This window comes from Xenopus tropicalis, chromosome 7 (genome assembly GCF_000004195.4).
Source record: "Xenopus tropicalis strain Nigerian chromosome 7, UCB_Xtro_10.0, whole genome shotgun sequence".
In the NCBI taxonomy this organism is placed as follows: Eukaryota; Metazoa; Chordata; class Amphibia; order Anura; family Pipidae; genus Xenopus; species Xenopus tropicalis.
This window is the reverse complement of record NC_030683.2, coordinates 49,651,830-49,677,157: the sequence shown is the minus strand read 5'-3', so window position 1 is coordinate 49,677,157 and position 25,328 is coordinate 49,651,830. Positions and strand designations below refer to the sequence as shown.

Genomic DNA, 25,328 nt, shown 5'->3' with positions numbered 1-25,328 from the left:
TTATATTTGCAAAAAAAGGAAAGACAGGCACAGCAGTGGCATAGTGGAAAACATCTGCAAATTTGCCAAAATTGCCCTGCGCAAACTTTGAAACCAACATAATTAAGAAAAGCCCATTAAAATAAAGTTGAAAATCTGACAGGATGCTGAATTAAGTAACTATACCTATGGAAATATCATACAATTGGCAGACTTCATAAAGCAATGTGCAGGCCTGTTAATGTATTTAGTCTTTGCCTAACAGCTCTCTCTGTGTACTCTAATTACAGCTCTCTGTATACTCTAATGAGCTGCAATTAGCATGATTTCCATGCTGCCTGAGTGACTACAGTGAGATTAAGTTCTGTAAAACAGCAAATAAACTGCAAGAGACTAACAAGCAGCCTGTCCAAATAGTTCTACCCCCAAAGCAGCAGTAATGTGAGGAGTTAGTGTGTATATACTGCTGCTAATAACATACCTCCCAACATTTGAAAAATGGCAAGAGTCACAAAAGAAATGCCGAAAATGTTTTGACCACACCCATTTATGAGGCCACACCCTCTAAATACCACTCACATTTTACTAAATTTGGCAGGTTATTTAAAGTATGAACACATTTCTGGGGGTTTTGGGGTAGTTTTATGTGCTGTTACAGTTTTGTTAAAAAGGTGAAATTGCCCTTTAAGCTGCAAGTCTCAATTCCCCCAAAAGACCTCAGATTTAAAAAGTGAACTTTGCATTGTGTTCAGCAGTAATCAGGATAGTAATAATCTGTACATAAACGGATTACCTTCTGTGGTCTTGTTGCTTACATGTCACACATAAATATAACTTAGTTTTCATAATGCAATGAATTCAGATGTGTCCATATTAATCATTATGATGCCATAGTTGCTTTAATCTGCTTGTTTATTCGGATTTAAAGAGTGAACTTTTTAGAAAAAAGAAAAAAAGTAAAGATTTTTTTTTTCCAATCATTTGCCCCTGTTGGGTTAACAAAGATTTTTAAAAATGTGCTTTACAATTCTAATCTTGATTTTGATCTTCATTTTTTCGTTCCTCCACTGCCAGATCCATAGCTTCCTCCACTGCTGTAACTCCCACTAATTTGGCTGCTGCAGCCTCCACTTCCACTAATCTGGCTAATATTACTTCCTGCACTTCCACTGATGCCGCTTCCACTAATCTGGCTGATATCACTTCCTCCACATCCACTGATGCCACTTCCACTAATCTGGCTGATATTACTTCCTGCACTTCCACCGATGCCGCTTCCACTAATCTGGCTGATATCACTTCCTCCACATCCACTGATGCCACTTCCACTAATCTGGCTGATATTACTTCCTGCACTTCCACCGATGCCGCTTCCACTAATCTGGCTGATATTACTTCCTGCACTTCCACCGATGCTGCTTCCACTAATCTGGCTGATATCACTTCCTCCACATCCACTGATGCCACTTCCACTAATCTGGCTGATGCCACTTCCTCCATATCCACTGATGCCACTTCCACTTATCTGGCTGATATCACTTCCTCCATATCCACTGTTGCCACTTCCACTAATCTGGATGACATCACTTCCTCCACTTCCACTGATGCTACTTCCAGTAATCTGGCTGATGCCACTTCCACTAATCTGGCTTATATCATCTCTTCCAAAGTCTGCTCCATAGCTTCCTCCAGCACTTGTGTAACCGCCACTTATCTGGCCAACCTGGCCTTGCTGGAAAGTCTCAACAGGGCCTGCTAAAAAAACAAAAAAAAATAGCTTTAAATATAAACAACTATCTATATATTTGGATGCAGTTTTAATTTCCATTTATGAATATTTACTTCCAAAGTTAAACATCAGACCAAACATTGTAATTACATAGATTGACTTGTAGTGGAAAGCATAATTATTAGTTTATCCCTAAAACTATCTTCAAGTCATAAGCAAGTCGCTTATAGTGCCTTATACCTAATATCAGTTGGGAGTTTATTATTATCTATTTAAATGCTATTGACAAGCTATAAGCTTTCACACTTAATATACATTCACATTTTGATATATATATATATATATATATATATATATATATATATATATATAGGGGCACATTTACTAACCCACGAACGGGCCGAATGTGTCCGATTGCGTTTTTTTCGTAATGATCGGTAATTTTGCGATTTTTTCGGCGTCTTTACGATTTTTGCGTAAAAACGCGAGTTTTTCGGCGTCTTTACGATTTTTGCGTAAAAACGCGAGTTTTTCGTAGCCATTACGAAAGTTGCGCAAAGTCGCGATTTTTTCGTAGCGTTAAAACTTGCGCGAAACGTTGCGCCTTTTAAGTTTTAACGCTACGGAAAAGGCGCGACTTTGCGTGCAAGTGTTAACGCTACGAAAAAATCGCGACTTTGCGCAACTTTCGTAATGGCTATGAAAAACTTGCGTTTTTACGCAAAAATCGTAAAGACGCCGAAAAAATCGCAAAAAATACGAAAAAGTCGCAAAATGTTCGTTTCCAATTGGAATTTTTCCAATTCGGATTCGAAATCGTGTCTTAGTAAATCAGCCCCATAGTGTACATTATACACCTATGTACAAAAGATCATGTGAATATAATTCATGCCAATGCAGTATAAAGAGTATAAACCTCATGCTTAGCTCATAACCTACATAACAGATCTATTTTCTTTACATATAATGCCATAAACTGTAGGATGAAACAAAACAATATTCCTACCTGTGCATGCCTGGGCAGTGTTGCTACCTTGGTATGGCTGATCAGGTACACATGCTGTGAAAAAAAAATATACACACTACTGTTTAACACATGCCTGTAAATTTAAAGGCAGTATTATTGCTATAATTAATTTCAGCCCTTTTCAGTATCATTAACCACCTCCCAGAAAAAGAATTGAATACAATACCACAATACCGAAGCTAAGCCTATTTTATAATTCTTATAACAGAATTTAAACAATACTGATATTTAGGGATATTGGATATACTGTATAAAATCCACTAAAAACTTTATGAAAGCAGTGCAGGAAGTAGAGTGAGGTACATACAACAGACATGATTTGCAATCACTATGCTATTAGTAGCACAAGCAAATTCAAATACAACATTACATCAATTTTTTATAAGTTTTATAAAATATGTTTATTATAGACCAATAATATCAGCATTAACATCTTAAATTTAGTATTTCTGTACTGATAAATAAAGCAAACTGACGTACTTACGGTTAGTATTTTTGCCCTTGTCAAATGATCCTCTTTTTCCACCTCCACCACCCTTGACTCCAGACATGATCTCTCAACAAACAGGATAAGAACTAAAGGAGTAGGTTGGTATGGATCTGCTAACAGTGATCTACTGTACTGCCTTTATATACTATTTACATTTTGATTGTCAAGATTTTTAGGGACCAATGGGATCTCTGTAAAATTCCAAATATTATTATTATGTTGATTATGTAATCAATGGCTGATGATTCAGTATCTTTTTCATTTCTTTTGGTTATTTATAACTTGAACAGGGTGTATCTTACTGCTGTCAATTTTCTATGAATTCAGCAGAACACCAATGAGTAGTGTGGTTATTTTATTTTAATAATACCTGAGTCAGTTTAAAAGAATATAATTGCATTGGTAATAAGCAAAGAATATTTGGAGAGGTTGCAGGTAATACCATGCCTGAAATTTGGCAAGAATGTTTGGTACAATATATTATTAAATTAATGAACTGGACAATAAAAAGATGCAGGAAAAAAAGATATGTTTCAGATTTCCCTAAAATATAAAAACATTTTGCAATGAAATGTAGCCAAAAACAAGATGCCAAAACTAAAAAATCAAGCATGGCTGGCAGTCTATTTCTTCTCCGCTTTTACACAAGTACATTACTATGTCAAGGGAATAATAGTCATTGAATTCCATCACGGCAATGTCTGAAATCCTAGATCTATCACTGATAATATAGCAAGTGTAAAGGTGGCCATACACTGTAAGATCCTCTCCTGATATGCCCGCATATAGGTGGGCGATATCGGGCTAATTCAATCATTTGATCCTAGGGTCAAAGGACCGAATAAAAACAGTGGGCATAGGCACCACCAGTTTGGGGACCACATCAATAAGCCAATGCGGTCCCTGATCCAATAGATAAATCAAACCTGCCTGGTCGAGTTTTGGACAATTTTAGGCCAGATGTTGGTCAGGAGGCCCATCCTTAGATAAGCCTGTCTAAAGGGCCAATATCAGCAGCTAAAATCGGCCCGTGTATGGCCACCAGGGTCTGATACAACCATTCAAAGGAATTCATAAACATTTGATAGAGATCCTAACTTTCTGATAATCTGATCTCCAGATAATTGGTGTATTGGACATTCCCTACACTACAAAGAAACCATAAGAGAATAGAAAAAGATCCTGCATGATAACTAGGCCCAGATTATTAGTAGGCTGAAAGACAGCTCTCAGTACAGACAATAAGGTCATGCAGAAAAATGGAGCCATGTCAAGCAATATTTTTCAACTGATTTAATATAGGGCTGTTTATGTAAAGTAAGATTATGCATACAAGTATGAAGCAAATAAAAAGTTGGAGCCAGAGGAAAGAGGTAGCTAAAAGTTTGACACATATAAAATATACCAATTATAGTTATGGTGATGTTGAAACATATGCACAAATCTTAAAGGGATACTGACACTAAAAATCTAATCTTCAAAATATTAGTGTATATTAAAAGTTTCCATTTGGTCACGTGGATCATTTTTCGCTGATAGGTTTGCTTTAGCAAGTAATTGTTACTTGAAGTTCCTAAACCTGACTGTCCCTTCTCAGATTTTCAGTTATAGTTTCTAATGCTAATGGACTGCTGCTGCACAAATATTGCAGCCCCCTCATAGAGGAACATGGGGAATCAGTTAATGATGCTGGACTGGTAGCAGCATGATCCTTTAACAAGCCAGAGTATTGTATGGGGGGTATGTTATGGGGAGATTTTTTAAATAAACAGGCAGTCCTTTTTTTACTCGAGGTTGTAACATATTCCTGTCAGTTATAAAAACATGATTGCAAGGTGAACCATTAAGTACTAATCTGTAGTGATTAGCGAATCTGTCCCATTTCGCTTAGCCGAAAACGTTTGTAAGTTGGTCCCCCCCCATCCCCCGCAGGGTCTGCTTCCTCTGTAGTTAGCCTGGATGAAAATTATCTGAAAGTACAAGCACTTGCCATTGTTAGTTAATTCTGCTTAAAACTGCTGAAGTGAGTTTTGGGGGATTTGGCCCCATAAAGGACCAATACCTGAATAAAATATTAAAAAAACATGACTTTATGTCTAATTAGTGATGACATGCTACTGGCAGGAAGGAAGCAGACCCGATACTGCTGGGGGACTTATGAGGGCACTGTAGTTCCAATGTACTCCATATTTATGGAAAAAAAATTATTACTCCCAATATTTAGTGGGCCTTAAAATGATTTTCTGCAGGGCTCACAAACTTCTACTAAGTTTTTAGGTTATGCTTAAAGTTTAGATGAGCCTTACAATCATTATGCTATGGGTTCCACTAATGTATACTTATGCTACTGGGTTGTGTATTTCCTGGTATTTGTGGGACTATTTTGAATTTCGATCTGGAAAAGCATCAACCTTGTCTTGCATTATGGTTAAAAGTCTTGATATAATGTTATTAAGGTTTTGAGAACTTATATTAAAAAGACAATGAGAGGGATCAGTTACCCTTTACTCTGAACAATTTGACCATTACCCTTTACGATTAGCCTGAAAAACTAATTTAGGCCTATGTATGCATGCTGTTTTGACAACAGTGATGGTCACAACTTTCCTTTCTGCCTGAATCAATATCTGATCAGGGTTTAGTCATATCGCATTTAGGAAGGCTGCAACATCTTGTTAGGTGAGAACAGCATCAGGCTGGGAAGGAAGGTCCTTATGTGATTAGTCCGAAAAAAAAGATCTGTTTTTGGTGATCTTGCCAATGAAGGCCTGCCTATGCATCTTAAGAGTCATACAGTATATACATGCATAATAACATGGCTGTGGAATGTTACAGTGTAAGAATTTGTAGACTCTACATTATTTGTCTTTTCATATATTTGTGGTTGTGGGCAGGTTTATTTTAAAATGGGAACTGGGCAGCCTTGCTCCAGACTGACCTTTAATCATATAATGTGTTAACAAATACAAGGGATTTCTGGGAGCACCCTTACTAAAATAAAATCTAAAGTTCCACCTATGTAACTACCACTTATCTGGTCTTGCTGGCAAATGTCAGCTATGCCACGTAATTTCTTTGAATTATAATTTTCTTCATGCTCAAGAGATCAAACAATTTGCAATGTATACATAATAGCCATGCTCGTTGCTGTATATTGTATTTTGCAGAGAGTGCCAAATAACATGCCCAGCCTCCTCTGATAAATTACTTCAAAGCACATGCATTAATTTAAGGGAACAACTGAATTACTGTCTGCCTGAACCTGTTGGGTTAGTGTCAGCCTGAACCTGCTGGTACCTGCTGGTAACTCCAGGGTTCCCTTTCTGTGTTGAGTACCCTTTGCCAGTTTTGTCAAATGCCCTAACTGACTTGCAGCAAATGAGGTGGAAGTTAATGCCATTTGCTGGAAGTAATTCTATTCTAACAAGGATGCTGGTAAGAAAGCATGTGTCACAATTTTGTGCTTGTACTGAGGTCCAAAATATAAGATGCAGCATTTCTAGCCTCATTTTTTGTAACCTTGGCTCCACAACAATTCATTTGACTAGGAATTAAATACAAGACTTCTAAAATGCTTTTCCCACTTTTTTTCTTACAAAGGTATTTTTCTTTTTAAATAATGAACTTAATGTTAGCTATAAGGTGCTTGTGATAAAAGATTTTCCTTGTATAGTGATCTATAGCAATAGGTCTCTTTTGGCTAGGTGAGGGTAATTTATTTCAGTTGTCTAAATAAGCTTATTACAGGTATGGGACCTGTTATTCTGGAGAAGGGGTCTTTCTGTAATTTAAATCTCCATACCTTAAGTTTAGTAAAAAAATCATATCAACATTAATGAAACCCAAACCAAATAGGATGGGTTTGCCTCTAATAAGGAGGATGGGTACAAGGTACTGTTTGATTATTACCGAAAATAGGAAATTATTTTTAAAAATTTAAATTATTTCCTTAAAATGGAGTCTATGGGAGATTTCTGAAAAACAAGTTAATGGATAATGGATGCCATAAATGTATACAACTTTTTAGTTTTCACTGTGTATATGGTTACTTCTCAAATTTTTACTAACATTTTAGGAGTGTAAACCTTTACAGTTTAATAAACAGACCTACAATAATGTAATGTACAATATGGTGGATCATGTTCAGGTTCTGCTGAATGCTTTTAGTAGGGAGAGAAGCTAAATGTCTTCAATCATCCCATTCTGTTCTCTTGAAGTGAGTCCATACTGTTTATTTCAACCTCCTCCTTAATATACCCTGAAATGACTGTGTGCAGTATCAGTAACAGCATTTTGACCACATATAAAATGTACCATTTGAATATTATTGTCATTGGTATATACATGAATTACCTTCTATGGTCCTGTTGTTCACATAACAAATAAATATAACTGTTGGTTTTTATAATGTAATGAATTCAGGTGTGTGTCCCTGTTAATCATTTTGATGCCATAATTGCTTTAATCTGTTTGTTTATTCATATTCAATGAGTGAAATTTTCAGAAAAATGAAAATTTTAAAGATTTTTTTTTTTTTCAATCATAGCCCAATGTAGGGTAACAATACTTTTTATAAGTGTGTTTTACAATTGAAATCTTGGTATTGCTCTTCATTTTTTGATTCCTCCACAGTCTAATCCATAGCTTCCTCCACTACTGCTACAGCCTCCTCTTCCACTAATCTGGTTGAGGTAACCTCCTGCACTTCCACCAATGCCACTAATCTGGTTGATGCCACCTAGTCCGATTCCAGCGATGCCACTTCCGCTAATCTGTCTGATGCCACCTAGTCCACTTCCACCAATGCCACTTCCGCTAATCTGTCTGATGCCACCTAGTCCACTTCCACCGATGCCACTTCCGCTAATCTGTCTGATGCCACCTAGTCTGCATCCGCTGATCCCACTTCCGCTAATCTGGCTGATGCCACCTAGTCCACTTCCACCAATGCCACTTCCACTAATCTGGCTGATGCCACCTAGTCTGCTTCCACCGATGCCACTTCCACTAATCTGGCTGATGTCACCTGTTCCATAGCTTCCTCCAATACCACCTGCATAACCTCCACTTATCTGGCCAACCTGACCTTGCTGGCAAGTGTCAACAATGCCTAGTTAAAAAAAAAAATCAAAAATTAAAAATTAAAAAAAAAAAGAATTTAAAAATAAAGAACTGGCTACATTTTTAGATACAGTCTTACTTCTCACTTATGATCATATTGATTTCCATAGATAAACATCAGACCCAACCATTGATTGAATTGGAATGGCTTAATTATTAATATATCTCTAAGGATGTCTTTACCAGTAAAAGGCTATTTGAAATACATACAAGTTGCTTACAGTGCCCTATCTATACCCAGCATCAGTTTTTTTGAGTTTGATTTACAGCAGGCCTTATAATATGCAAAGTCAAATACAACATTACATCAACTATTTATAAGTTTTATTAAAAAAAAATGTGTTTATTAAAGACCAATAATATCAGCAAAAAGATGTTATACTTAGTATTTACAAATAAAATAAACTGACAGTTATACTCATACTTACGGTTAGTATTTATGTAGTGCTGTGAGGATCCGCCTATTCCACTGCCTCCACTGCCATAATATCCACCTCCACCACAACCACCTTTGACTCCAGACATGATTTCTGTATAACTGGATAAGAACTGAAGGAGTAGGTTGGTTTGGATCTGCTAACAGTGATTGATTGTACTGCATTTATATACTATTTACATTTTGACTGTCAAGATTTTTAAGGACCAATGGGATCTCTGTAAAATCCCAATATATAATGATAATGATAGTTACATAGTTACATAGGGTTGAAAAAAGACCAGAGTCCATCAAGTTCAACCCATCCAAGTAAACCCAGCACACACAACCCACACCTACCAATTTATACACTTACATACATAAACTATATATACAACCACTAATACTAACTGTAGATATTAGTATCACAATAGCCTTGGATATTCTGATTGTTCAAGAACTCATCCAGGCCCCTCTTAAAGGCATTAACAGAATCTGCCATTACCACATCTCTAGGAAGGGCATTCCCCAACCTCACAGCCCTCACCGTGAAAAACCACCTATGCTGCTTCAAATGGAAGCTCCGTTCCTCTAATCTAAAGGGATGGGCTCTGGTGCGTTGATTGATGATGATCATGTACTTGATGGTTGATGATTAAATTCATTTTTTTGTTATTTATAACTTCTGAGTGTACATATTGCTGTCAATTTTCTATGAATTCATAAGAACCAATGAGTAGTGTGGTTATTTTATTCTAATAATACCTGAGTCAGTTTAAAAGAGAATAACTGCACTGGTAATAAGTAAAGAATATTTGGAGAGGTCTCAGGTAACACTATTCTAATAATACCTGAATCCATTTTTAAAGAGAATAATTGCACTGGTAATGAGAAAAGAATATTTGGCGAGGTCTCAGTGAATACCATTCTAAAAATACCTGAGTCCGTTTTAAAGTGAATAACTGCATTGGTAATAAGAAAATAATATTTGAAGAGGTCTCAGGTAATACAATGCCTGAACTTTGGCAAGAATTTGTAGTATGATATATCAGCTTATGAATTAGACAATAACAAGAAGCATAACAAGTTATCCAAAGATATTTCAGATTTTAACTTTTTCTAAAATGTTATTGAAATTTCAGACCAGATGTCAGGCCCGTCAGCGGTGCCCATTAGTGTTGAGCGTAATTTTTCGACAGGCATGGATTTGCAGCAAATTTCCACGTTTCGGGTCTGATACAACCAGAGGGCTTCATAAACACTTATGACTGAGATTCTTATAATCTGATCTCCACATAATTAGTACTGGATAATCCCTGCACAAGAAAGAAAACAGAAAGAGAGTAGAAAGAGAAAGATTCTGTATCATAAATAGGTCCAGATTATTATAAAGCTGAAAGACATCTCTGACATCAGTTAATAATGTGCAGTCTCTGCAAAAATATAGTAATGCAGGTTTTGAAGAGCAGTCTATGGCACAGTTACAATAGTTTACTTAATACAGCAAAGAAGGGATTTTATAAAGAGCAGACAATATGGACAAGAAGCCATATCAAGCAATATTTTTCAGCTGTAATGCGTATGTAAAGTAAGATTATGCTAAACATTGCAAGGATAATGCAAGCTCAGAGTTAGACCTGATGTAAAGCATATTGTACATAAAGGGTCCAGTTATATGTTTTGGGGTGAACACACAAAATCTAGTGACAGTCCAAGTGCACATACCTTGGACCTCCAACTTAAAGGAGGTTCCAGAAACTTTTATTCATAACTAAGTAGGCTGGCACAAGACTGGACCATCAATAGAGATGTAGCGAACTGTTCGCCGGAGAACTAATTCGCACGAAAATCGGGTGTTCGCAAGTTCGCAAGTTCGCGAACTTTTAGCAAAGTTCGCAATTTTGGGTTCGCCTTAGCTGGAGCCAAATTTTGACCTCTCACCCCAGAGCCAGCAGATACATGGCAGCCAATCAGGCAGCTCTCCCTCCTGGACCACCCCCGGACCACTCCCTTCCATATATAAACCGAAGCCCAGCAGCCATTTTACATTCTGCCTGTGTGTGCTTGATGAGTTAGCATAGGGAGAGAGCTGTGCAGGGGTTTGAGGGACAGTTAAGGTAGCTTTGCTGACTAGTAATCTACTTTCTACTGCTCTGTATGTAGCTGCTGTGGGCAGCTGTCCTGCTGATCATCTGCTGTAACCCAATAGTCCTTGTAAGGACTGCTTTTATTTTCTGATTACTGTTACTCTTCTTTTCATTGTGTACTGCAGCTCCATCTGTGTGTGTTTGCTACTGTAATTTATAGAGCCCAGTGCTATTAGTCTAGCTGTGTTGGGGACTGGTGTGCTGTTCCTAGTAGTTCACCCCCAGCACCAACCAGAAATTTAAGTTACTGTTCTTTAATGTGTCCAGTGCTGTTTGCTGTCGCTGAGCGATGTTTTTCCACCAGCAATAATATATTCCGTATCCACTACTGCAACGTTTTGTCTTTGGGTGTGAAACGGCTGTAACCTTTACACGACTTGATTGGCATGTAGACGCCGGACATTTTAAAGCAGTTTATTACACAAGTTTAGAAATGTAGTGTGATTTCTGCCCTTTACAGCACAAAACGCAACGCTGTGTCAACAACGTATTTTTCAGAGACATTTTTGCCCTTGATCCCCCTCCTGCATGCCACTGTCCAGGTCGTGGCACCCTTTAAACAACTTTAAAATCAGTTTTCTGGCCAGAAATGGCTTTTCTAGTTTTTAAAGTTCGCCTTCCCATTGAAGTCTATGGGGTTCGCAAAGTTCGCAAAAGTTCGCACTTTTTGGCAGAAGTTCGCGAACGGGTTCGCAAACTTTTTTTGTGAGGTTCGCTACATCTCTAACCATCAATTCCACTCTGACTGCCACCCTAAAACTACCAGGTGCCCCCAATACACGTATTTCAATATCCAATGGTACTAGACAGGGGGTGTCCTCTCTCCCCCCTCCTATTTGCTCTAAGCATAGAGCCATTAGTCACTGCTATTAGGGACCACCAAGACAAACAGGGTTTAAAAAATGGAAACTTTGAGTTTCTCATCTCACTGTTTGCTGATGACATATTACTATCTATCACAAACCCCACGGTTTTCTTGCCAAACTTTTACAACCTTATCATGTGCTATAGCCTCATCCCTGGATATAAATTCAACATCCAGAAAAGAGGGGCACTCTGTCTAAACCTGCCCTTTGATAAACAAGAAGTCTTCAACTCTAGATTTAGCTATAAATCAAAGGACCACGCCATTAAATATCTTTGGATTTACTTAACTAAATCATATTTTCACCTCTACAAACATATTTTCCCTCCATTGATTCAGAAAATTAAATCCATGCTAGATAAATTGTATGCATATATTATATTGTGGCTGGGCAGAATCACCACCTTGAAAAAAGCAATCCTGACAAAACTACTCTTTGACTAATCTTTTTGAGACCTTCCCTATCCCAAATCATATTGTGAGAGAACTGCAGAAGATGTTTTTTTAAATTCATTTGTCCAGACACTGCACACCTAAATCAGTCATGCTGTCTAATAAATCACAAGGTGAACCTGACAAAAATACTATGAAGCTGCACATTTGCACCAAGTTTTAGGTTGGACATCCTATAAACCTACCTCCAAATGGGCCCTTATTGAACATCTCTCTCTGGCCCTCACACACCCAAATTCCTCTCTCTAGCCCAGAGGCCTGTAAAGCTCCCCCTCAATAGCCTCTAGGCTATCAAATTTACACCTGGAATTTGGGTAAAGTGCCACAAAAGGACTCCCTTGACCAGCCCTTCTCCCTTTCTGCTAAATATCATTGCCAACTCTCTCTTTTTCCCCAGGCCTCTTCATCATGATTAGAGAATACTGGGGCTCACTCAACCTATTTTGAATATATGATTTTTTTAACCCCATCACAGGCAAACAACATACCTTTACCGAACTTCAAGCTAAACACCAGGTATGTAGTGGTATGGGGATGTATATTCCCTGGTACTCACTTGACAGTTTCTAATTTCTTTCTGGCAAAAACTGCAACCTTGCCTTAATATTATGGCTGGAAATCTAGATATACTGTACAATTAGGCTTGGAGAACATATATTGAAAAAACAAAGAGAGGGATCAGTTATCCTTTACTCTAAAACATTTACTTTTTACAACTACATTTTGTCCTATTTTGTCCTTTCTGCTTGAATCAGTATCTAATCAAGTCTTGGTCGGTATTACTTGGGAACGCTGCAACATCATGTTGGGTGAGGACAGCATTAAGGTGAAAGGCAGTCCTTTTAACATTATTCCATGACCCATGCATCTTAAAAGTCTTTGTTTATAGGAATATAATCCATAATCTGTCTGAACCCACTGTATTGCTCTGTGCTCTTACACAACCTGTACTAATGATAATGTAACACTGTACTGTAACACATCTGGTCATAACAAAGCAGACATATGCATATATCTAAGTAGGTAATAAGCAACCATTCTTAAAACAGAACTTTATAAGGGATTTAACTTACAATTTGATAATTTGCTTATCCTCTTAAAAGTGAGTTGGCTTTTTAGGCTTCTTACTCTATATAGAGTCCTCAGCTTGTATGTAGTGACATCATGGACTGCTTTATTAATGCAGGTTGGTCATTTCTTAGTTAATTGGTGCAGTACCACATTATTTGTACATAACCATTTTTTAAATAATTACATCTAAAATGTTAAGATACCTTTACCTATTTTAACAAACAGACCATTTAAGCCAACAATGGGAGCTTTTATAATCCGGCATGTTCTACCAAGAAAAAAATCATCCACAATTGATTTTTTTAAGTGTATACAGGAAATAAAAATTCAGCTGGCAATCACAATAGCAACTGTGCTCAATCCTTCTAATATACTGAGATCTCCAGACCATGGATGGGCCAAGCGGACTGGGCGCTCTCGTGTGCACAAGCAGCTGTGATGACGTTTTTGGAGGAGAGCACATTGTGTCAAGGCTGCAGGGGGCAAAAGATCATGGAGTAGGGGAAGAAGACCTGCCTAGTGCCCCCATCATTACACCCTAGGCAGTAGCGTCTTTTTTGCCTGATAACTTTCTCCAGAGCATATTTGGTCTTTCATATAAAAGTGGCTGCATGACCCATGTGATTTGAGCCTTCGGTTCATGGCACACCAGCGGCAGATTAAAGTTTCAAATTACTGCTCACCACAGTAAAATTCTAGGATTTTTAGAGGCATACTTATCAAATGGTAAACTCTAATACTAAACCATTGATAAACATCTCAAATCCTACAGAAAATTTATGCAGAGTGAGGGGACTTTACTGTGGTGAGCCATAATCTTTGCTAAATCTGCCCCCACGTGTTGCCCCTTGCTACAGCTTGGACTGCCTGAATACCATCAATGATACCATCAATGCTTGATACCATCAATGATAGGTGGATGCTCAGAAGTGATGGGTGTTTGCTCTACTGGCAAACATACATCAGGGAGCATGCCCTGCTGTACTGTTGGCTGTAGGCACCAAGGCAAGACCTATACATGTGCTTGCCATTTATTCAAACTGGCAGATTTAGGATTGCTAGAATATAAATTATCTTTTAATGTCCTTATTTTACTAAAATAGAATGTTTACTATGGAATTAGCACATTTTAACAGTTGTTAGCAAGTACCTATCTATTGTATAATGTAAGTAACTAGAAAGGGAAGTTTGAGAACAAACTTCATGTTGGGTTGAAAAATGTGAAGTCACTGAATGAAATCTGATCTGTTGTTGGCTCCACCCACTTTTTCTAACCTTGGACCACAGTTATATAGTAAAAAAACACTGCGCAAAGTTTGGGGACCCTAGTTTTAATAGTGTCTGAATGGCAGCAATATAAATTTCTACTGAAAGTCAATGAGTGACATCTGATTGGTGGCCCTGCCCACTTTTTCTAACCTGGAACTGCAGTTACCCAGTGACTAACTCTGCAAAGTTTAGGGGCCCTAGGATTAATAGTTACAGAACAGCAGCAGTTTAAGTTTAAAGTTAATGTAAATAGGTGAAATGTGATTGGCTGTTGGTGTCTCCGCCCACTTTTTTCTAACTTTGAATGGCTAATACCCAGTGAGTAACTCTGGAAAGTTTAACAATTCTGGAATTAATACTTAAATAATGGCATCAGTTAAATATAAACCAATGAAATTTTATGAGTGGAAATGGATTGGCTGTTGGTGGCTCCGCCCACTTGGTCTAACCCTGAATATGTAGTCAGTCAGCGACTGACTGTGCAAAGTTTGGGAACCCTGACATAAATAGTGTGATAAAGGCAGCATTTTAAATTTAAACAAAAAAAAATCAACAGGTGAAGTCTGATTGGCTGTTGGTGGCTCCACCCACTTTTAAAACCTAAAAATGCAGTCCCCTAGTGGCCCTGGTGTTAATACTGTGAGAATAGCATCAGGTTGAATTTCCCCATTGAAAATCTGATTGGCTGCTGGTGGCTCCACCCACTTTTCCCAACTCTGAACCACAGTTACCTGGTGACTAGCTCTGCAAAGTTTTAGGACCTTAGTATTGATATTTAAAGAATGGCAGCAGTTTAAATTTAAACATATGAAGTCTAAAGGTGAAATCTGATTGGCTGTTGTTGGCCCCGCCCACTTTTCTAAACTTGGAACATAGTCACCCAGTGACAAACTGTGCAAAGTTTGGGAACCCTGACATTAAACATGTGAGAATGGCATTAGTTAAAATGTCCCCACTGAAAACAATGAAAGATATGTGATTGGCTTTTGGTGACCCTGCCCACTTTTTCTAACCTTGAGTATGAGGTCACCCAGTGACTGAATATGCAAAGTTTGGGAACCCTGGCATCAAACCAATAAAATTCAATAGGTGAAATCTGATTGGCTGTTGATGCCCAATTTTTCAAAACTGAAACTGCAGTCCTCTAGTGACCAACTGTGAAAAGTTTGGGGACCCTGGTGTTAATACTGTGAGAATGGCAGCAGGTTAAATTTCCCCACTGAAAGTCAATAGGTAAAAGTTGATTGGCTGTTGGTGGCTCCACCCACTTAAAAAAATACAAAAAAACCTTAAATGCGTAGTCACCCATTGACGACTATGCAAAGTTTAGGAAACCTGGCAACAAACCAATAAAAATCAATAGGTGAAATATGATTGGTTGTTGGTGGCTCTGCCCACTTTTCAAAAGTAAAACTGCAGTTCCCTAATGACCAACTGTGAAAAGTTTGGGGACCCTGGTGTTATTACTGTGCAAATAGCAGCAGGTTAAATTTCCCCACTGAAAGTCAATAGGTAAAATCTGATTGACTGTTGGTGGCTCCACCCACCCACCAAAAAATACAAAAAAAACCTTAAATGCGTAGTCACCCAGTGACGACTATGCAAAGTTTAGGAAACCAATAAAAATCAATAGGTGAAATCCAGCAATCATCATATTTTCATTCAGGCTGACCCCATGACTATATGATTCAAGTTTGGGGAGTGTAGCCTCAAAGCTGTAAGATTGGCAGCAGGTTCAATTTCCCCATAAAAGTCAATGGGTAAACTTTGATTGGCTGTTGTTGGCCCCTCCCACTTTGGGGTCATCCAACAAATGTCGCTGTTTCATTCGGGGTGACCCTATTATTATGTTATTCAAGTTTGGGGGGTGTAGCTTCAAAGCTGTAAGTGTGGCAGCAGTTTGAAAATCTTCCCTGTCAAAGTCAATGGGAAAATTGGGGGGTTCGGAGCGGGCTGGATTGCTTAGAAAAGCACAAGCAACCTGCTCGACTATAGGGCGAAGAAGTGTGGGGAGTTTGGGTGTTGTACCCCTAAAAGGAGGAGTAGTGTTTAGAAAATGGGGGGCGCTAAGAATAAGAATAAGAAGAAGATGAAGAAGAAGAAGCGGAAGAATAAGCCAATGTCGAAGAACAGTATATTGGGGTTTTCAACCCAACACAATAAAAGGACAAAACATATATTCCTTAATGTGATGATTGTTAAAAAAAAATTACACCATATTTTCTAGTACATTCTACCTTGGCTGCATGTGTGTATTCAGTGTATTCAGTGTCATCTGTAAATGAAAGACTGTAATAAATGGGAAGCTGCTGAGTGATAACAGCTAATGAGTTTGTGGTTTAAAGAAGTTTTAATATGTTATCCTAGAGACCTCTTTTTCACAAAAGTGAGGTAAGTATTCTTAATGCAGGAACTGAGGGTAATTACCCATTAAAATAATGGAATAAAGAGCCATCATTATCATTTATTTATATAGCGCCAGCAATATTAAATTAATGCAAAACATTGTTTTATAAAGAACAGGGATTGTACAATAATTTGGCGAACAAGGGTTTACAGAGAAATAATAGGATCAGAGGGCCCTACTCGCAAGAGCAAGAGTCTGCATTATAAATAAAAGGAATATAGAAACTGATGATGATACGTAAATTATTATGATACATAAATGTCTGATTAATCAAGTTGCATTGACAATGCTTCCCTAAATAAATGTGTCTTTAGGGAATGTTTGAAATTTTAAAGGAAGGGGCGAGTATGATGCCTCGAGGTAGAGAGTTCCAGAGACAAGCAGAAGCCCGAGAGCAGTCATTTCAGAATTATAATTACTCACTATTCTTAGAGCTAAACAATTGTAATTCTGAACTGGTGTTCATTTTTAAATACAACTTTTTCCCTGTCAGGCCCATTTGGCTGCAGCCCGTGTCGGCGCCATAGTGTGTGCGCGACTGTCCTGCGTCGCCATGCGCGCGCCTTGACACAGCGCATGTGCATTGCCATTAAAAGGATGCTGCGGCCTAGTCACTTTGCGAAGTGATCGCTGTTGCTTGCAACTGACACTGAGCGTTGTTACCTTATTGATTGTCCTGTGTCCCTGACCTTTGCCTGATCTCCGATTCTGCTTCTCTGCTGCCTGGACCGACCCGTTGCCTGCCCGACTATGCTTTTGTCTGCCGATTCTGTTTCTATGCCTGGATTTTCTTACACACTCCTGCCACTCCTTCCACTCCTTCACAGATACCAGTCCTGTTTCTACCTACAGTGACTGTTTTACTCTGTGGGAGGTGTAGGTGAGGCCAGCAAACTTCAGTTTCCTCTGGGGAGGATACACTGATCATCAGGTTCAAGCCCAGCTCCAGGCTTTCACTGCTGCTGGGGGTCCTCCTGCTCCGACCGCTGTGGCCCCTGACCCAAACCCATCTCCTCCAATTGCGATTTCCATGCCCAAACCCAAGGTACCACTTCCCGAATGCTTCACTGGGGACAAAAGCAAGTTACCCTCGGTTACCCATGGCTCGGTTACCTATGGTTCAAGTTTCATAACCCCTCTGTTGACTGGTTCAATAAACAAGTTTCATTCCGGTCCAAAACTTCCCCTCCTTGTGTCTCCACGGTCAGCCTTTTTTTTCTTGTGATCCTCGACTTAAACTCATTCCTTCGCCATACCACGATTTCATTGATGTCTTTGATGAGAAAGGGGCGGACAGGTTACCTCCGCATCATATTTATGATTGTCCTGTCGACCTCTTACCAGGCTCTTCTGTTCCTTTTGGGAGAATCTATCCCTTGTCTGAGCCTGAGTTAAGATTCCTTAAGGAGTACATCGATGACAATCTGGCTAACGGGTTCATTCGTTCGTCAAAGTGTCCTGCAGGAGCAGGAATTTTCTTCATGGAAAAGAGGGATGGTACTCTTCGTCCGTACATTGATTATCGGGACTTAAACAAGATCACTGGTAAGAACAGGTACCCACTTCCACTTGTGCTGGAATTATTCCAAAGACTTCTCTAAATTGAACCTTCGTGGGGCTTATAATCTGGTTTGTATTCATGAGGGAGACAAATGGAAGACAGCTTTCTGCACCCGTTACGGACATTTTGAATACACTGTAATTCCTTTTGGACTTTGTAATGCATCCACCACGTTTCAGCATTTTGTAATGACATCTTCCGTGATTTCTTGACCTCTTTGTCATAGTGTACCTAGATGATATTCTTGTTTTCTATTCTTCTATTGAAGAACATTGGGTACACATGAGGAAGGTCTTTTCCAGACTTAGAACCCATAAACTTTTTGCCAAACTTGAGAAGTGTGAGTTTGAGAAGTCCTCCATTGAGTTCCTGGGCTTTGTGATTTCTACTGGAGGTGTTGCTATGGAGCAGTTCAGCGATTTATCGGGTTTGCAAATTTTTACCGTAAATGTATTAAAGACTTTTCTAAGATAATCTCCCCCATCCCGGACCTTACTAGTTCCCGTAAGAGATTCCATTGGTCCTCTGAAGCACAGTCCGCTTTTGATGAATTAAAAAAAGATTTTCTTCAGCACCCATCCTTAGACTGGAAGTGGATGCTTCCGAGTCTGCCAGCGGTGCGGTGCTTTCTCAGAAACCGGCTGAGGGGGTACTTCTTCATCCAACTGCTTTCTTCTCTAGGAAACTATCTCCCTCAGAACAGAATTACGATGTGGGGGATCGTGAATTGCTTGCTATTAAATCCGCTTTTGAAGAATGGCGCCATCTTCTAAAAGGGGCAAATCATCCTATTTTAGTTTTCTCTGACCATAAGAACTTAGAGTACCGACAGACAGCCAAGAGACTGTGCCCCCGACAAGCGAGATGGGCACTTTTTTTCAAGATTTAATTTCCATGTTACTTTTAGACCTGGTTCGAAAAATATAAAAGCAGATGCTCTTTCTCGTATGTGGACCGATGCTGGGAAAGAGGGCATTTCACATGAGGCTATCCTTAGACCTACTTATTTTCTCCTCTTACACTGTGAACTATTTACTAGACTCAAAGAAGCTTCTAAGGTTCCTGGTACTGAAGCTGATGGTCTTGTGATTTCTGGAGACCTTTTTTTTTATAAAGACAAGATTTTAGTTCCCAAGGAATTACGGCTAGAAGTATCGAAGTTTTGTCACGATCATCCTCTGTCTGGACATTTTGGTCTTCACAAGACTTTAGAATTAATTAGATGATATTTTTTCTGGCCCGGATTGATTAAGGACTGTCAACATTACTGTATGTTCTCTCCTGTGACACTTGAGCTGGCTTCAAGGGGCCTCGTTCTCATCCCTTAGGTCTACTTCAGCCTCTTCCTGTTCCTGAGAGGCTTTAGGAAAGTATTTCTATGGACTTCATCGTGGATCTTCCTTTCTCGGAGGGTTTTTGTGATTGTTGACACTAAAATGGCACACTTTATTTGGAACATGCATTGCCAGACAGTTTTTGAACATTTTGCAATGTTTCATTCTGTAACAAGATATAGACTTCTAAATGTCTAAAAATGAAAAAAAAAGTCAAATTTTCCATAATATAAACACACATACTAGAAACAAAAATAATTTTATGCATGAATATACAACTGATTTGGAAAGTCCCATGTCTCCTGAACGTGCCAATACCAAATATATATGGTTTTATGGAGATTTCTCTCAAAAACTCCCAACAGTACACTACCAAAATACTTTAGATTACAAGGACAAAAATTCCACTAACAGAAGGTTTATACCAGAAAATTGTACATTTTTTGAAAGAACAGATTCTGGGGAATCCAGAATAGGCACAACTGTCTGTCTACTCCAAACTATCAAGTCGCAGTGGTTACCTAAAGTTATTGGTTTTTATCAAAATTTGTGAAATTTTTAAAAAATCGCTTTAAAGCTTCAAGTCTATAGTATCTTATCTCCTGTAGGTCATAAAGTAACCAAATAACACACCCTAAATATGAACACCAGGGGTCCACTGAACAGTTTGATGTCCAATATGTATAGGTTTACCTAAGTATGTGGCATGTAGGGGCCCCAATGTGAACATACCCCCATATGATCAATCATTTATGTTATTTCAGCTCCAGCAAAATCAACACATTTACATCATTATATGTGGGATAAAGCTAGTAAAAAGTATGCTCACCCCAGAAAGTCATATATTTTTGGAAATTACACATTCCCCAGAATCTAAAATGGGTACCTGTGTTTTTATACTCCAAAGTACCAAGCCGCAAAGCTTTCTAAATTTAGCAATTTTGATGACATATCCAAAAAGCCCTCAAACATTCCAATTTGTAGCATCTTATCTCTTACATAGTGTTAGGTACCAAGATAAACACCCTAAATTTGAACTCCGGGGGTCCACTGAACAGTTTAATACCAAATATGTATACGTTTACCTAAATATGTGGCATGTAGGGGCCCCAATGGGAACATACCCCCATATGATTTATCATTTCAGCTCCTGCAAAATCAACACATTTACACCGTTTATGTGGGATAATGCTACAAAAAAGTACACACACCCCAGAAAGCCATATATTTTTGGAAAGTACACATTCCCCCGAATCTATAATGGGTAAATATTTCTGCTCCAAAGTACCAAGCTTTCCTAAGTTTGCAGATTTTTATGACATTTCAGAAAATCGCATAAAAATGTTGCAATTTGCCACATCTATCTTTCACAATTTCTTGATAAAGATCAGATAAAGGCAAATCCCCCCAAATAGGAACACCTATGGTCTACTGAACAGTTTGATGCCCAATATGCATAGATATACCAAAGTCTGTGGTATGTACTGAACCCAAAATGAAAATAGCACATAAGGATTTCTCACCTGCCAACTCAGCGTTTGCATACAGAGCCCCCTGTCAGCGTATTATGTGCCATAACACCCCCTAACTAAACAAAGACCCCCACAGCTTTTCATCCACAAACTAATGGTCAGTCTGAACGGACTGTTCAAGGGAACAGTATATCCGTTGCTTTTCTTCCTATATGCAGGATAATTGGACCACTTTGCTTCCGGTGGCAGAGTTCGCCTATAATAATTCTGTACACTCTTCAACTAAGCAGACACCCTTTTTTGCTAATTATGGTTTTCATCCGGCTTCCCTACCTGATTTGTTTGACATTTCCGTTTCGGCTGTACAAGACAGACTTTTATTTTTGAATGAAAATTTAAAGGCTCTGCGACAAATGGTTCGATGCGCCCAAGAGAATTTTAAGACCTTTGCTGCCAGAAGACGTCAAAACTCTCATGTTTCAAGGTTATCTTCTCATAACCTGAAACTTTCCTGCCCTTCTAAGAAGTTGAGATAAAGATTTCTTAGTCCTTTTCCTATAATGCTGTGGCTTTTAAGTTGAAACTGCCCAGGAGTCTTCGGATCCATCCAGTCTTCTATGTGGCTCTCCTGAAGACAGTGGTACAAAATCCGTTTCCGGGCTGAACAAATCCTCCACAAGATCCAGTTGTTGTTCAAGGGACAGAGGAGTTTGAGGTTCAGGCTATTCTTGACTCCAAAATCTCGCAAAGTCATCTGCAGTATTTGGCACAGTGGAAGAACTTTCCCCCTGAGGACAATTCTTGGGAACCAACTGCTAATGTTCACGCTCCTCGATTGGTAAGACTGTTTCATAGGCGGTTTCCTAACAAACCTACTTCAGCGGTTCAGAGAATGCACCTCGGGGGGGGGGGGCAATGTCAGGCCCGTTTGGTCCGTGGCCCGCGGCGGCGCCATAGTGCAGCAAACCGCCGCTGTGCACGCGCCTTGACGCAGTGCATGCGCATTGCCATTAAAAGGACGCGGCGGCCTAGTCACTTTGCGAAGTGATCGCTGTTGCTTGCAACTGACACTGAGCATTGTTACCTTATTGATTGTGTACCTGACCTTTGCCTGACCTCCGATTCTGCTTCTCTGCTGCCTGGACCCGTTGCCTGCCGATTCTTTTTCTATGCCGGGATTTTCCTACTGCACTCCTGCCTCTCCTCCACAGGTATCAGTCCTGTTTCTACCTTCAGTGACTGTTTTACTTTGTGGCAGGTGTAGGTGAGGCCAGCAAACTTCAGTGTCCTCTGGGGAGGATACACTAATTCTTAATGGTACGGCGACGATAGTGATGGATTCCCTGCATGAAGTCATGTCTTAATGGTTGAACCAAAAGACTTGGTACCAATTTAACATCATGCTTTACGCCTGCATTCATAAATAAGCTCCTACTTGGCTCCCAGCAGAGGCTAAAATTATCCCTGCACTGGGGAACTCTATTGCTTTGTTCTACTGCTAATATTTCCATGCATTTGCTTGCCTTCAAGGGCCTTCTGTGAACTGCCACAGGATAAACATATAAAAATATTTAATATCTGTGTTTTTACCTATTTTTTCTGTTTCTGTTACTTTGGAAAATTAAAGGAACAATTAGGGGCCGATTTACTAATCCACGAACGGATTGAAAGCGTCCGAATGCATTTTTTTTCGTAATGATCGGTATTTTGCAATTTTTTCGCCGCCATTGCGACTTTTTCGTAAATTGTTGCAACTTTTTCGTAGCCGTTACGACTTGCGCGAATTGTCGCGACTTTTTCGTAGCCATCACGAAAAAATCGAAAAGCTTTGGCCGCCGTTTACTAGCGCTCAATACGAAAAAGTCGCGACAATTTGCGCAAGTCGTAACGGCTACGAAAAAGTCGTGACAATTCGCGCAAGTCGTAACGGCTACAAAAAAGTAGCGACAATTCACGCAAGTCGTAACGGCTACGAAAAAGTAGCGACAACTTTGAGGACAACTTTAACAGATATATTGGGAATCTAAGTATAATCAAAGGATTATATAGTCTATTTAGCAGTCCTGCAATTATTGAAATTAAAGGAGTTGATTGTTCATTCAACTGAGGTTTTCCAGAAGTTTAATATTGGTCCTGAGTTACTGATTATTTCCTGTCAGGATATATTGTGTTTAGCTGAATTGACTCAAGTGAGAACAGAATTACTTGGCAGAAAAAGAAGGTGAGTGAGCTGGAAGAGATATATGTACTTGAGTTTACATTTGCTTTTTAGATTGATCTCTACCCAAGACACTTAGGTTTCCACTCTGTTGATAATGAACATAATGTCCCCCTTAGTCTCCTTACTGGAGTTTCTGGCTGCTAGCTAATTTTAGAGCAACTCCACTTAGAATTCTGCTACTAATACTAATACTAATTTTATGGTTGAACGTGATGGGCGTACATCTTTTTTCAACCTAACTTACTATGTAATACCAGCTAGTCATTTAGTAGTTCACACTAGTGATGGGCAAAGTAATTCATTAGGCATCAGGCACCGCCCACCTGGCACTGTATCAAATGCTTTGGCAAAACCCAAATAGATAAGGTCTACTGCAACCCCACTTTCAAAATACTGACTAACTTCCTTCTATTTTTCCTGTCTCTTTGAAAAAATTCTAGCCTCCCATATTTACTGCCCAGGCATGTGACCCATTTAGTCATGTTTCAGCAATGCCATAGCGTCATATTTCTCCTCCAACACCAGTTCCACTAGCACACTCCATTTTACCAGTTAAATATACATTTAATACTGGTACCTGCTTTTACATTTTGAATATATAACTTGTGGTCCTCCCTGCCATAATTAATGCCTTGAACCAGGTCTCCATCCCCATTTTTCTTTACTATGCCCACAGCCTCATCTAACATATTTTCCACAAATTTATCCACTGCATATTTGGCCCCCCCATGCCTAGTATAAATTCTCCTCCAAACTTATAGCCATTCTATTTCCCCAAGCAGCTGCACCATCATTAATGAGTGCAGATTCTGTTGGCTCGGTTTCAATAAGGAAAGAAGTTAAATGTCTGCAACCCACCGATTTCTTTCTTTTGAGTCTCTAGTGGTCATCCATACTGTTTATTTTAACTTTCTCTTTAATGGCTGTGTGTGCTATCAATAATAGCATTGACACTGTACTATTTTTATAGTAATTATCTGCACATAAATGGATTAAGGTTCTATGTTCCTGATTGTTACTTTACAACTCACTGTAACTTGCCTGGTTGTTGTTTTTTATAATGCAATGAATTCAGGTGTCCATATTAATCATTATGATTTTATAGTTACTTTAATCAGGTTGTTTATTCAGATTCAAAAAGTGAATTTAACATTATGTTCAACTGCAAAATGAAAATTTTGAAAGATTTTTTCAATCATTTCCCAAAGTTGGATTAGCAAAGATTTTTATAATTATGTTTTACAATTCTAATCTTGATTTCTTCATCTTCATTTATTGGCTCCTCTTCCACATCCTGATCCATACCTTCCTCCAACACTGCAACACCCACAAGTCTGGCTACTGCAGCCTCCACTTCCACTAATCTGGCTGATGTAACCTCCTCCACTTCCACCGATGCCAATTCCACCAATATGATTGATGCCAACTACTCCACTTCCAACAATGCCACTTCGACTAATCTGGCTGATGCCACCTATTCCGCTTCCACCAATGCCACTTCCACTAATCTGGCTAATATAACCAGCTCCATAGGTTCCCCCAGCACCTCCTGCGTAACCTCCACTCATCTGGCCAACCTGACCTCGCTGGCAAGTGTTGACAGTGCCTGCAAAAAAAATTAAAGATTTAAAAATAAATTAAATGTATTTAAAAATTTTGAACTAGCTATGCTCTTGGTTTTACTTAATTGGAACAGAAAGCATAATTATTTATAAATCCCCAAGGACATCTTCATGTATAAAAGACAGTACATATATGCTCACAGTG

General features: G+C 38.9%; 2 protein-coding genes across 2 annotated transcripts; both read right to left on the bottom strand.

Annotated features, from left to right (window-relative positions):
- Positions 1 to 872: 872 nt before the first annotated feature.
- LOC100491114 (keratin, type I cytoskeletal 9) lies at positions 873 to 3,361 on the bottom strand. The gene is made up of 3 exons (XM_002937566.3): positions 3,220 to 3,361; positions 2,715 to 2,768; positions 873 to 1,734 (listed from the first exon to the last, which is right to left on the bottom strand). The coding sequence occupies exons 1-3, from the start codon at positions 3,284 to 3,286 to the stop codon at positions 1,028 to 1,030; spliced, it is 828 nt and encodes a 275-aa protein (XP_002937612.2). The 5' UTR covers positions 3,287 to 3,361; the 3' UTR covers positions 873 to 1,027.
- Positions 3,362 to 7,835: 4,474 nt separating this feature from the next.
- Positions 7,836 to 8,871, bottom strand: LOC105947830 (acanthoscurrin-2). Its single transcript, XM_012967207.1, has 2 exons — positions 8,775 to 8,871; positions 7,836 to 8,335 (listed from the first exon to the last, which is right to left on the bottom strand). Exons 1-2 carry the CDS (start codon positions 8,869 to 8,871, stop codon positions 7,836 to 7,838), a joined length of 597 nt encoding a protein of 198 aa, XP_012822661.1.
- Positions 8,872 to 25,328: the final 16,457 nt, after the last annotated feature.